Here is a 13,525-nt window from a genome sequence, read left to right as displayed (position 1 = left end):
TAAAAAAAATAGTAATCTCTAATTTTGTCCACAAAGTAGAGGGGTTTTAATAATTGACAAAAATGATTAATCCATCACAGACGGTTGAAACAAATAAGACAAAATAACCTGTAAATCAGACAAAACTGCAAACCACTCAGGTTTTAGAAGCACTTTATTACATAAATTATTACAATTTTCCATCCAATATTGATTCAGACAAATTCACATAGTCTGTGGAACACTATAGAGTCACATGCTGTCCATCAACCTATGTGTCCACCCTGGACACAAGCTTGTCCAGGGTGGACACAATGGACACAATGCAGAAAATTTACAAGATGATTTGTATTTTGAATTTAGGTTTCTTGTAGGGTAATCAATGATGCCACAGTTACTGGTACCGCAGACAATTATTGTAAAGGAAACGCAACTAAAACTTTTTGTGTTCATACACTCTTGAGTGGATAAAACTATCTCAGAGCTTTGGAGTCGTAGTGCCCGACTTCCTGTTTCCCATGGAGTGCGAAACATGACACAAGTCTGTTTCTTCTGGAATAGAATCATAAAAAGATCATAAAAGAGAAATTTATTCTACGACTTTTTACCTATTTTACTGGTGGTGACAATAATCGATGAAGGCGGTGTGCCCCTTGAAGCACAAAGCTTAAAATGAACGTAGAACATTTGAGTGAAATAAGATAATTAGTTTAAGCATATTCAAGGGTCAATGATGATGTCGTAAAAATAAAATCTGAACATTCACCAAGGATATCAGAATTAATGGTTCATGCCATTCATCATTTTACTAAGTCATTGTTTAGCTGTTCATCTCTACTGGTCACTGTTTGCATCCACAGGGAGGACTGACGGAGGATATTGATGAAGACATCAATAATATTCCAATAATTATCTCGCTTTTAACTGAGTTTGGTTTGTTAGTTTATGTGTCAGCATAAACTTTGCAGTTTGGAAGTGGAAATGTCAAGCCAACCCGAGATTGATCAGTTTTCTGTTAAACTAGCAGCCGTCACTGAAATTGGATTCTTAAACCAGATTTGTTTTGCTTCACATTTGATCCAAAATGAACTCCTCCATATTCTATACACATCCTTTATTAAATAGAGTAGAAGAAAGAAAACCACTCTGTTGTGTACAAAACGTGCTGCATAATTCAATTAAAAGTTTCTTTTCAAGTTTCGTGACTGACAGCTGTGATAATCAGCGGCTCTGTGTTTTTCCCGTGGTCAAAAACTCCTGGGCTGAAGAAAGGGAAAATCCTCTCTGAGAACAAACACCCGGTGAAGGTGTAGATGTGCGATCTGTCATCCACGTCAAAGAACGAAACCACCCCTTCTTCATAATCTGCGAACACTCCGATGGTCTTGGGCCTCTTCTGGAGTTGAAGCAGGATGGAGGGGGAGTCCAGGGCCCGGTACTCACTGGCGTTCCTCAAACGCACCGTCCAGTAGCCGTTGTCCGGGGTGGAGGTGATCATGCCCTTCCTGTTGATGGACTCTTTGACCACGCCCAGGTCCCAGAAGGTCTTATTTCCAACTGCAACCTAGTTAGCAGAACAAGTTTTTGAGCATTGGTGTGTCATCACGGGGCCTGCCGTCGCTTTGGGTTGATCGAACCGATCTACCTGAAAGTAGAACCTCCCAGACCGGAAGCCTTTCTTGCTCAGAACGCAGATAACTGGGTCAAAGCGTTGGGGAATGTCAGGAACAATGTGCAGCAGCTCGCCTCGGCCCGCCTGCTTTCCGTCAGGGGACAGGACGATGTTTGGATGGGCCGTGTCTGGGTCCAACACCACATCCACTGTGGACACATGGGTCAAAACTTTTCGTCTCCTTCCAGACTACGATCAGTATACCCGACGTTTATCATCACAATCATCAGTATCACGGGTTACCTGAAAGAATCTGAAACCTACGAGAGACTACTATGTAAAATTCCCGTACATGTTCTTCTGTTCTAATCTGTAGTTCACATTGTTGGTCTTTAAAATCAGGTAAAACGAGCTCAAAGGCATGAGGTAAGAAAAAAGAACAATGGGTTATTTCAATGAGCAAGAGACATACTACCAGTATAGTAGGATATAAAGAAGATTCATTTTGGGATTCATTAATAAAATTAATAGAAAAACAGATTTGTGTTCATACCTGCATATTTTTGCATCCTCCTCATCTCTGTCAAAAGAAAAAAAAAACTTTATTAAATACTTTTTTAAATCAGTAGACAATTAAATTGTTTGTGGACATTAAGAAGATTGAAATGTAGTAATGATGCACCGACAAAACAATTTTTTTTTTTGCCATTTCAAAGTTTAACAACATTTTGAAAAGAAAAAACATGAGAAAACCTTTTTACTTTTGGTATGATACTAACCAAGAACACTTACCAGCACTCCTAATAAAAATGTTAAAAAAAAGCTTTAAATAAATCATTAGTCAATCCCAATTAAAATATAAATAAATCAAGAAATTAAACAATTATTTTACTGTTTCAGGTAATCAGAGTGTTAAAGGAGCTCTTTATTCGTAATCCATGAAATCCTGTTTTCCTGAATGTTGATGTTTTCACACATCAACATTCTAAAGACTTTGCAGTTTGGAAGCGGAAATGTCAAGCCAACCCGAGATTGAGCTGCAAAAGTCTCATCAAATTCTATGATGTCGTGATGGCAGTCATTTGTGATGTCATCATCACTGTTCTTTATATGTAATGTATTTGAATGTATATGTATATTTATATGTAATGTATTTGAAGTTGAATGTTGATCAAGGCTTAATCTGAACCGACGTTGTTTTGTCCAGCATGTCCCATCAAAGGCCACTTTACACCAACAGTGCGATAAGAAGGCGTTGGGGAGCCGTACCAAATCACCAAGACTGGTTTGAGGCCCAAAGACTTAGGTCTCTCGTGGAAACGGCGAGAGCAAGACGGATGGAGGAGAACCAAAAGGTAGCTTCCTTGCAAAGAGAACTGGAGAATATAAAATATGAATTGCAGAAGGAGAAAAATCGTCAGCATATCAACAAGGGCAAAGAGATGATGAGAGAACCACTGGCAATAGAGAAGTTTACCGATCCAGAGACTCTCAGCCCTGCTGTTCTCACTTCCCAGGTGCACAGCGACATAAAACAAAAGCAGAAAATGCTGTTGCAGCAGGATTTAGAGCAACTGAAGGTTACTCATATTGTCAAAGAGGAAGAGTTTATGTCACAGATCCAGGCAGAAAAAAAGAAAAGCGACACCCTCCAACAAGAGCTGGACGAGATCAAGGCTCGCTACGAGGAGTTTCAGTCAAAATATGAAGCCGACATTTGTGAGGAGAAACTGCAGGTCGATACAAAGGTGTTTTATGAAGAGAAACTCAAGCAGGACCAAAAGCTCTTTGAAAATCTGAGAGCAGAGAAGGACAATCTCCAAGAACAAATGTCCAGGGAGATCGCCTGCCTGCAGGAAACAGAGAGATGTCTGCAGAGTCAGCTGGAGCAGATTAAGATTTCGTTTAAAGAACTAAGCTGGAGGTATGAAGAAGATGTTTCTGGACTGAGACAGAAAGCAGAAGGTTATCAGCTTGAGATGAATCATGAGAAAGAAGCGCATTTGGAAAGAGAAAAGAAAGACCTTCTGCTTATCAAGGCACTCAGAGCAGAAAAGGACAATCTGAATCAGAAAATGGGACAAGAGTTCTCTTTCCTTCAGCAATCCAAAGAGGCAAGAAAACATCTCCAAAGTGAACTGGAGCAGATCAAAGTTTCTTACCAGGAACTTAAAACCAGATATGAAGGAGATGTTTCTGCTCTAAGAGAGCAAGATGCAATACACCAGCAGGGAACAGAGAAAGAGATGGAAGCTTATTTACAGAAAATTATGAGCAACCTCAAGATTATCAATGAACTTGGAGCCGAGAAGGACGATTTCCAAAAACAACTGGCTGCCTTCCAACAACTGTACTCCGGCTGTGAGATTGATTACAAAACGGAGCTGGAACATCTGAAAACTGAGCTTCAAGAAAGAGATGAGTTAGGACCTCCGAAAAGAAAAGTGGCAAAGCGTCAAGAACCAAATGAGAAAGACGCTGCCCCTGTAAACAACATCTCTGACCCGGCATCCAAGGATCTGGTCCGTCTCTTTGAGGAAACCGTGTCAGAGGAGATCGAGGTACCTGATGCGTCTCCCGAAGAGCTAAATCACTTTATAGAAACAACAACAGGCGCCTCAACCAAAAGCTTCAGTTGGGAAAAATGATATGACACACTTTGAGTCTCAGGAAACCACAAAAATGGGATAAACGCCAGGAGACTACTAAAATACGCAACTAGAAAACAGTGTCCAGGCTAGTACTGAACCATTCACAAACCCTCCACTTAGATTTTAGACAAATTTAGTGTCAGTTTTCTCCGGGTGCTCCGGTTTCCCACACATTCCTAAAAACATCAGTTAGGGTGATTGACCAATGTAAAAACATACACACACAAAAAAATGTAAATATTAAGATAAAAACCCATCCAACCTCCTATATCCCCCCAAAAATGTGTTTGTGTGTAAATCACCCAAAACTGCCCCACAATAGGTAACAAAAAAACTTTATAGCAAATTCCAAACAACAAATTAACACCCCATTCCTCCCAATTAAAAAAAAAACAAAACAAAATCATACGTGTGTTTCTGTACATGTGAGTGTACACCAGGTGAGTGTGAAGCGTCTCCTGCAGTAGCTTAGAGATTCTTCTAGGAATTGTAGAAAGTTGCTTTATTGCAACTTTCTACATTCAGCTACTGCAACTGGCTAGTCCCTTGACATGGGCCGAAAAGAGGAATAGGGTGTGTGATTTTCCTCCTGCCAGTAAACAGCCTCTCCACCCCAAACGCCCCTGCAGTGCCTCCTCGTGGCCACACACGGAAACTGGGTACATGAACACTCCCAGGCCAAACTGCAAGGGGTCTCGGAGCAACAGTGGGCCCCAGAGATGAGGTGCACAGTGTGTGGACCCATCAACCACTGTACCAGCTATGGGCAAAAAGAGCGCCAGCGTCTCATTATTAGGTGTAACAAGGCGAGAGCCTAAATAGCTTAAATAATCTGAATCTTGTGCTTCAAAGCAAACTGCCAACCCTGTATGTGTTTGTGGATTGAAGTTTTTAAACTAAAGCTAATTAAAAATATTTAAAGTTGTAGCAAATTATTATTCAGCCAAGATGGCTGCCTGGTTTTGGGTCTTTCATGGCGCCATGCTTACGTATTATAAACGTAGAACAAAGAATCAGAGGAAAGTTCGCTACCATGAACACATGATAGAAAATGATTGGCTCCACAACCTACGCAGATGTGATTTCATCCTCCTTAAACTCTTTTCCGTAACGATGCGTGTATCTTACCTTCTTTCTTCATGATATCCAGGTCTTTCCTCAAAGTTTTATCCAGTCTGGAAAGCGCTCTCCTCACCGTTCCAACGCAAAGTTCAGGGTAGATCCTGGTTTCTGTCCACTCCCTGTTGGTAGGTGGAGGTGACACAAGCGAGGGCAGTCTCTGACGAGGGGAAAAAAAATGAATACAAATTGTTCATTAATCAAAAATGATCACCAAAATGCTGTGCTTTCCTCTTGACTGCTCCCAGACTAGTAAACCTACTTCAGATGACAGTCACATTAGCCAGCACAGTTTTTTTAATATCCAGGTTTTAAAAAAAACACACAGTCTGAGGTTGATGCTAACCTGCAGGAGGTGCAGGTGGTCGTCCGTGTTTTCCAGCTCGTTTAGCTCAGTGTTTCTCCTCTGCAGCTCAGCGATTTCCTGCTGCAGATCACCGACCAGCTCCTCTGCCCTCTTCTCTTCCGCTCTCTGCCTTTCCTCTATTTCTGCATTAGCCTCGGCTTGTCTCTCCTTCGTCGAGTTGATCAGCGACGTGAAGAGACTGTCGCTCGCCTTCTTCTCCTTCTCAGCACTCAACTGGAAAGCACCAAACACGTTAGCGCTTGATTTAAAGAAATGTAGTAAGATACAAGTTTTAATTTTGGTTCACCTTGGACAAGTTTCCAGTAATGAAATAAATGTAATTTCTACTAAAGGAAAACACCAAGGTGCAATGTTTAGAGCAGGGTTTTGTTCAACACAATACTTTGTCTTGGTTAAAGCATATCTTTTGTGGATATCTCAATTTATAACGTGGTGAAAAAGGCTCTGGGACAATAACCAGCAGCCAATGTGGTCGTTTTGTATTTGAAAATCACATAAAAGTGGGGAAAAAATTTAGAGCAATGTCAATGGATCCCCATTTGAGGTTCACTCCCTCCATCGTCACTTACTGCGCTCAGCTTCAGACAGTTTTTTATCTCCTCAATCTTCTTTTGCCGCTCCTGGATCATCTGCTGAAAATCTGCCTGCGTTTGCTTCATGTGAACCTAAATGGACATAACATATTTACTTGTTTATTTATGTAAAAGATGGGCTGGGTTGGCACTGCAGTCTGTGTATCACTGAGTTACAAACTGATGGTAAATGGTAAACAGCCGGTACTTGTACAGCACTTCATCAAGTCTAGAAGACCCCAAAGTGCTTCATGCTACACTCATTCACCTACACATTCACATGCTGATGATAGCAAACTACAGGATAGTAGCCACAGCCGGCCTCTGTCCATCACCAGCAGGTAGGTGTCTTCAATGATGGAGATATCAGGAATGAGGAGTTGAACCAGCAACCTACTGATTACAGGATGAACCATCTCCCCACATTAATTAGACCACAATATGGTACACCATCCCTTAATATGATAAAGTTGAATTTTAAAATTTTTAGCTTGTATTGTGCTGACAGACTACTTCATGCGCTATGTTCAGTTTGGGTAATTTCATGAATAACCCTTGTAAAAACATTACGATCCCATCATCACTTCTGGCCTTCATAAGTTCTTATTGCCTGCAGCTTTTTATAATCCCCGTCTCCTGATACCTTCCTCTCCTTGCTCTCGTCCTCCATTGTCACCGCCGGGTGGTCTTTGTGCTCCGTCTCGGTGCAGAACTGGCAGACGCACATCTGCTCCATCCTGCAGAACATCTCCAGCAGCCGCTCGTGCTTCTTGCACATCCTGTCCTGCAGGTTCTTCACCGGCTCCATCAGCTTGTGCAGCTTCAGCGTGGCCACGGTCCGGTGTGGCTCCAGGTGGGCCTCGCAGTACGACGTCAGACACACCAGGCACGACTTGTGGGCCCTCACCTGCAGGGAGGTGGCGGCACACACGTCACACACGACTTCGCCCGGCTGGGCTGCAGACAGAGGTGAAGCCGAGGAGCAGACGATAATTTGCCTTAAAGTGTCTGCCAGCTCTTTGAAGGCCGTGTTGACGCTTATGTCAGGCCTGGAGGCGAACGTCTTGTTGCAGGCGGGGCACTGGCAGACATCACTGCTGTCCCACACCAGCCCGATGCAGACTAGACAGAAGTTGTGCCCACAGGGAGTGGTCACTGGGTCAGTAAACACCTGCAGACAGATGCTGCACTGGAGCTGCTTCTCTGGGAGCATTTTGTGTCGCTTTATCTGTTGGACAAGAAATGAGAAACATTAAAAAAAAATGGATGGAAGAGGCAGCAGTTAAAAAAATATATCATTCACCGTTAGCTTTGGATGAATATGTAAATACGCCAAAGGTACACATGTCTTTCCTGTCGTTCAGGTTTTCACACATGCAACAATAATGAGTGTCCTTGGAATGTTTGTTATTGTGGGTTATTCTACCAGGCACACCCAGTCTTTACTGAGGCTGTATTCCTATAATAATAATCCTGACATAACACCAGTGCATCCACATGAAGAACCCAATAAATAATCTCTACTTCACACAAAAAGCTTCAAAGTCTTAAAACAGACTGGCTTTATTGTTTTTGCTGGGGAATGTAACCTAGTACCACAGATCTATGAGATGCTCAGTAATGTTCTAGCAAAAACCTCCATCTATCTGTCGCAAACTTGTGGTTTTGGACAAGTTTCAACCCATTGTCAAGTACATGAGGGCTCTAGTGATGTCAGTTGCAAGTAAAATGTTCAGAGAGGTCAAGAAAGCTTGCCCTAATGGAAGCAAATAGACACAATTTATGATACTGTCACCACCTTGTTTTTGCTCCACTGTTGTTTTTTTCCAGGGTTCACTGTTGGTTTACATGCATAAACCAAAAGTGGACTCTTAATCTTTCAAAAGTTTCACTTTTGAAAGATTAGCTGTGTAGTGGTTCCCTTTCAGCGTGTACCAGACTGCTTCCTCATTTCTCTTTGACGGTTCTTTGTGGATTGATTATCCCTGTGGTGGGAGTAATGATTCTGTTTCATTTCTACTCACTCTATCAATCTGTAGGTTATATATCCACCGATCCACCTGAGATCAGGTCAGCTAGCATGTCTAGGAGACACTTCTCCATTGACAAGTGTCAGCTCATTCTGAAGGATCCAAACATCTTCAGAAGAGATTTATAGTGGGTCTGCCTTGAGATCTCCTACCAGTGGGACATGCCTGGAATAATCAAAGACCCAAAAAGACTTCTTTTGGCCCTCCTTGTTCTCCCTATTGCCCTTTTGGACCATGATCCATATCCCATGACCAAAGGTAAGGGCTGAAACGTAGACAAATGGAAGCTTTTGCTATTTGGGTCATCACTAACTTCCCCATGACGGACCAGAAAAAAGCCAGAAGTGCTGCAGATAGGCCCCATTATGTCTGGAACCGACTCTCACCAATTAACCCAGCCATATAGCTTCACATTTCTAGACACACTTTGAACTGTTAGCTTAAATAGTAGATTATTTGTACTCACCCTCCTCAGCTGAAGCAGTTAGTTTTGTCGTCTCTGACAGGTGATTCCTGCTTTATGAGATGGAATGACTGCACTGAAGAGCAAACCGTGACACAGGGAGCACAGTTACTCATAAACCAAAACCCTCCCCCTTCCGACTCTCTGCATCGGCCTAATCTTAAAATCACAATTCACAGCTCAACCAACAATTAGTTACTGTAGCAACATTAAACAGCTGGCTTGTGTTTGGCAACGCTTTATGAGCGAGTCTGTATTTATGTAATGATAGTAATAGTTAATAGTAGCTCTCACACAGCTACAGAGTTTGTTTGTCTCATGGGTGTGACGGCCTGGTCAATGGTTAACATTTTCCACTGGGAGCACACCTGAAGTACCTGCTCTGGACAGCACACAGGTATGAGGCAGAGGCTCACCTAGTTACATAACGAACAAGTTCAGGTTCATATAAGAACACACACACACACACACACACACACACGCACACACACACGCACACACACGCACACACACACACACACACACACACACACGCATACACGCACACACACATGCGCACACACACACACACACACACACACACAAAATGCAGTGTCTTTTTCACAATTTGGAACATTACAGTCAGAAAAATGTTAATGAATTTTAATGGGGTTTAATGTAACAGACCAACACAAAGTAGTGTGTAATTGTGAAGTGGAAAGAAAAGAACACATGGTGAAAAAAAGGAAATTTGTTTTCTAAAACTTTTCCATCTACCTTAGCTGACAGGTCAGGCCAGAAAATAAGGCAGTCCAGGGATAACTTCAAGAGCTGAGATCCAAAATTCAGGTGGGAGAATTTGTTCATAGGTTGATTATTATGCATTCACACCATAAATCTGCCCTTTATCAAATTTTCCTGACACATACTACGTTGTGGGGACCAATTGCTCCTTGTGGGACCAGGACCAGGCTTCGGTCCCCACAAGGGGAAACCTTGTTTTAGAGTCAGGGATTAGAGTTAGGACTAAGGTGTGAATTGAGTTTTGGTTAGGGTTAGGTATGTGATGGTTAGGGTTAGGAAAAGGGTGAAGGCTTACCCAGCCAAAAGAAATCCTCAAGATGGACACAAAAAGCTATGCAGGGGAGCAAGGAAACATATTGGACATGTGTATCAAATCTTACCGCTACAGCTTTTTCTGTGGCTCTCTACAGGGTGGGCCATAAGTTTCCATACATAGGAGAATGTGAAATGTATATTTCTTTAATGTTTCAGATACCCAAGACGATGCGTTTGACAAAAGAGCAGAGAACTGAAATTATACTGATGGTTGGATCGGAAAGCAGTCGCAAGGTTGCACGAAACTTTAACAGAAAACATGGAACGAGCATCACACACACGACACTGTGGCAAAACTTGTTTGCAAGTTTCAGAAAACTGGGAATGTTGCAGATCAACCACGAAGTGGTCCAAGACATGTAGCGATCACACAGAGTCCCACAAAAATAAAAACGGTTGTCCAGTATGAAAGGTTTATTTTTTTGTACTTATGGAAACTTATGGCCCACACTGTAGATTCCCGAAGGCCTTATAAATAGAACCTTGAAGATAACAGTTGTGTGATTAAATGTCATCAATCAAATCAAAGCAGTTTAATATCTATATATTGTTAAATATAAACCTTAGAGCAGATGTTTCCAAGTGAAACTTTGTTTGGACTAAGTAAGGTTAGCAGCAAATCTTTAGTCCTAATCCGACTGAACTGCCCTCAAACGCATCACTTTTCTCTGTAGTGTCATAACTTTCTCACTAGGTGGCGACAAAGTATTAAAATAGTGATAATCTCGCTAATAGCCTTCCTACCTTCTAATACAGTATGAAAGAAATATATTTAAACTATAACTACTGACATCAACATCAAAATGTTTTTACACCCCATAGACACTTATTTTGCCACAAAGGAAGGATGACATTTTAAATTTGAACTGGTAATTATTCATTAGGCAAAGAAAAAGATGAACTATCGTTAACAAACAATAGACCGTTCAATGTTTTACACTACCATAGTTATTTGGTTAGAGCGACTTGTTGAACTAAGTGGTTCTGTGATCATTTTGATCTATACAAAAACATTTCTGCGATCGTAGAGGACAACGATTAATTACACTTTTTTCTTCATGTGGGCAGGTATTTAGATAAATTTATGGTGTGCTTGTTAAAATTGCAAAAACAACAACAACAAAACATGCATTCCACGTTAAACACGCTCTTTATGAGTTAAATGACGTAGCACACGCCCCTCCTGTAGCCTTGTGTTTTACAGGAAATGGTTCACTTTAGCCGCCAGAGCTAAAGTGAAACTTAAACTATCGAGACACGTTTGAGTCCAAATTCACCCCGGGAGGACGAACGGAGCTTTTTTTTTTTCCCTAAAACGTTTCCACGCAGCTCAAACCTTTTCTTCGTCATGGCTGGTAAGTTAAATTAGCTTCTCTTCGTTAAGCTGCAAACTTGACGATCTGGAGCAAAACAGAATATACAGTATAAAGAGCGCAGCTTCGTTGCTCATTCTCCTCCCAGACATGCATGTTGTTTCTCCTTGCAGTCCTGCAATGTTTGTGCAAGAGGCAAAACATATATCATACGTAGAGCTTCTTCAGGGCTTTTAGAATGATTACTTCTTGTTTTAAAAATAAAATCACTAAGCATCACAACACCTGCCTTCTCACAGTTTAGTAGTGAGGAAAAGAGAAATGGAGGGAAAATTATCTGTATTTGTGTGTGTGTATGAGGTGAAACAAACTGTATGAAGCACTTTTGAACCGTTTTGCACTTTAATTTGATAAATTAAAGTAAATTCTATATATATATATATATATATATATATATATATATATATATATATATATATATATATTTGGGGATTTGCAACCATGTAAAATAACTTATTTTAATGGTATTTGCTCTTCATGAATATTAAGCCAAGCAGAAGAAATTTCGGTAACACTTTATTTGAAGGGGGTTGAATAAGACTGACATGACACTGTCATGAACATGAATAAGCCTTCATGAATATTTATGACTGTTGTCATAAAGCGTCATTCTGTAAATTTATATCATTACTGATATACATTTGTTATAAAAGAATTAATGATTGCACTTTAAAAATTAGGTATCTTTATGTTATTAAAGGTAAAGTTTAAACAGACGCTTTATGACAACAGTCATAAATATTCATGAAGGCTTATTCATGTTCATGACAGTGTCATGTCAGTCTTATTCAACCCCCTTCAAATAAAGTGTTACCGAAGTTTCAAGAAAATAAAAAAATCAGGCACTGCATTTACAATTGTTGAAATACTTATTATCAGCATCATTTAAAAGTATCTTGAAAGAAGAAAGAAGGTGGATGAATTATAATTGATTTAGGTTGTTTTCCTCTCCTTGTTACCAGACAAACTGAGGATTGTCCTGCTGGGGAAAACTGGATCTGGGAAGAGCAGCCTGGCCAACACCATCTTGGGGAAGGACGTTTTCGAAGTGAAGAATTTCACCAGCTCAGCGGTCACTCACTGCCGGTCAGAGGCCCAACGAGTTCACGGCAGGAGCCTGGCTGTGGTCGACACGCCCGGCGTCTTCCACTCTGGACTGTCTGAGAAGGAGCAGAAGCGTGAGATAGAGAGGTGTATCTCAGAGTGCGCTCCGGGGCCCCACGCTTTCCTCATCGTGCTCAAAGTGGAGAAGTTTACGGAGCAGGAGAGCCAGGTCATCAGAATCATACAGGAATGTTTCTCTGCAGAGGTTTTCAAGTATTCTGCTGTTGTTTTCACACACGGCGACCAGTTGGCGGAAGACATGAGGATAGAGGAGTTTATTAAAAAAAATCAGCAACTGAAAGATCTGGTGGAGAAGTGTGGAGGGAGATGCCACGTCGTTGATAACAAGTACTGGAAAAACAAACAGGATGAGGTCAGAAACAACGGGTTCCAGGTGGAGCAGCTGCTCAACACAGTCGAGAAAATGGTGACAGAAAACCACGGCGACTACTACAGCACACACATGCTGCAAGACTGGCAGAAACAGAACCAACAACCCATAGTCCACCGTTTATTTCAGAGTGTTATGAAATATGTAAGACCGAAGCCTGTGTTCATTTTTAGTGTGATGATTTTAGGTATAATTATATGGAGAAGATGGGGAGAACATCCCACTGAGATTAGATAATCGGATGATTATCTGGTCCGATTATTAGGACCAGATAATCGGGTTGGATTGATTACAGAATCTCTACAGCTGATCCCAAACTGACAGCAGCTCCATCATGATTATTGTCGTAAGATTTGCTGCTCCGAATGAAATAAAGGAATTTAAAATGGATTTTCACCAAATATTTTGAGTGTTTTTGATTCTCAACATGACTCCTTTCTTTCTCCTGCTGGGATCTGTCCTTCTTAAACAAAGGCTTCTCATTGGTCAACTAACTAAATAACTGACTATCTGTTACGAGGCTTAAAGATTCGCAACAGACGAGCTGCTGGAGTATTTTTAGTACAAGCAGCAACAGAAACCCTCAGAACAACTGCAGTCGCATCATTTAACAGACATAGAAACTGATATTAACAACAGCATAGTTATCACTCATAACTGCAGCATATCAGACAGAGAGTAAAACACAGCATAGTCAATTAAAAATGAAATTAAAATGTGTATCATTTAAGTTTGGAGCTGGATTTTGTAATCCGTAATATTGCAT

At 41.1% G+C, this 13,525-nt stretch overlaps 3 protein-coding genes across 3 annotated transcripts; 2 read left to right on the top strand and 1 right to left on the bottom strand.

Moving 5' to 3' along the window:
- Positions 1 to 136: 136 nt before the first annotated feature.
- On the bottom strand, positions 137 to 8,874 carry LOC106926938 (E3 ubiquitin-protein ligase TRIM39-like). Its single transcript, XM_015002154.2, has 8 exons — positions 8,797 to 8,874; positions 6,944 to 7,528; positions 6,298 to 6,393; positions 5,708 to 5,941; positions 5,371 to 5,521; positions 2,145 to 2,171; positions 1,625 to 1,800; positions 137 to 1,543 (listed from the first exon to the last, which is right to left on the bottom strand). The coding sequence occupies exons 2-8, from the start codon at positions 7,511 to 7,513 to the stop codon at positions 1,172 to 1,174; spliced, it is 1,626 nt and encodes a 541-aa protein (XP_014857640.2). The 5' UTR covers positions 7,514 to 7,528; positions 8,797 to 8,874; the 3' UTR covers positions 137 to 1,171.
- On the top strand, positions 2,774 to 4,645 carry LOC148153995 (uncharacterized). The gene has a single exon (XM_088016270.1). The coding sequence runs from the start codon at positions 2,800 to 2,802 to the stop codon at positions 4,237 to 4,239; it is 1,440 nt and encodes a 479-aa protein (XP_087872396.1). The 5' UTR covers positions 2,774 to 2,799; the 3' UTR covers positions 4,240 to 4,645.
- A 2,197-nt stretch (positions 8,875 to 11,071) lies between the features above and the next one.
- Positions 11,072 to 13,149, top strand: LOC106925222 (GTPase IMAP family member 9-like). Its single transcript, XM_088016276.1, has 2 exons — positions 11,072 to 11,246; positions 12,227 to 13,149. Exons 1-2 carry the CDS (start codon positions 11,240 to 11,242, stop codon positions 12,994 to 12,996), a joined length of 777 nt encoding a protein of 258 aa, XP_087872402.1. The 5' UTR covers positions 11,072 to 11,239; the 3' UTR covers positions 12,997 to 13,149.
- Positions 13,150 to 13,525: the final 376 nt, after the last annotated feature.

Source organism: Poecilia mexicana, unplaced genomic scaffold (genome assembly GCF_051168715.1).
Source record: "Poecilia mexicana isolate PSO_F unplaced genomic scaffold, ASM5116871v1 scaffold_18, whole genome shotgun sequence".
Lineage (NCBI taxonomy): Eukaryota > Metazoa > Chordata > Actinopteri > Cyprinodontiformes > Poeciliidae > Poecilia > Poecilia mexicana.
Note: the sequence above shows the minus strand (reverse complement) of the source record. Positions and strands in the feature narration are given on the sequence as shown.

Coding starts and splice junctions, on each gene's coding strand:
- LOC148153995 (XM_088016270.1), top strand. CDS start 2,800: ATGTCCCATCAAAGGCCACTTTACACCAACAGTGCGATAAGAAGGCGT.
- LOC106926938 (XM_015002154.2), bottom strand. CDS start 7,513: ATGCTCCCAGAGAAGCAGCTCCAGTGCAGCATCTGTCTGCAGGTGTTT. Junction 6,394..6,943: donor ACGAGAGCAAGGAGAGGAAG/GTATCAGGAGAC, acceptor ATGTCCATTTAG/GTTCACATGAAGCAAACGCA. Junction 5,522..5,707: donor ACCACCTGCACCTCCTGCAG/GTTAGCATCAAC, acceptor TCCCCTCGTCAG/AGACTGCCCTCGCTTGTGTC.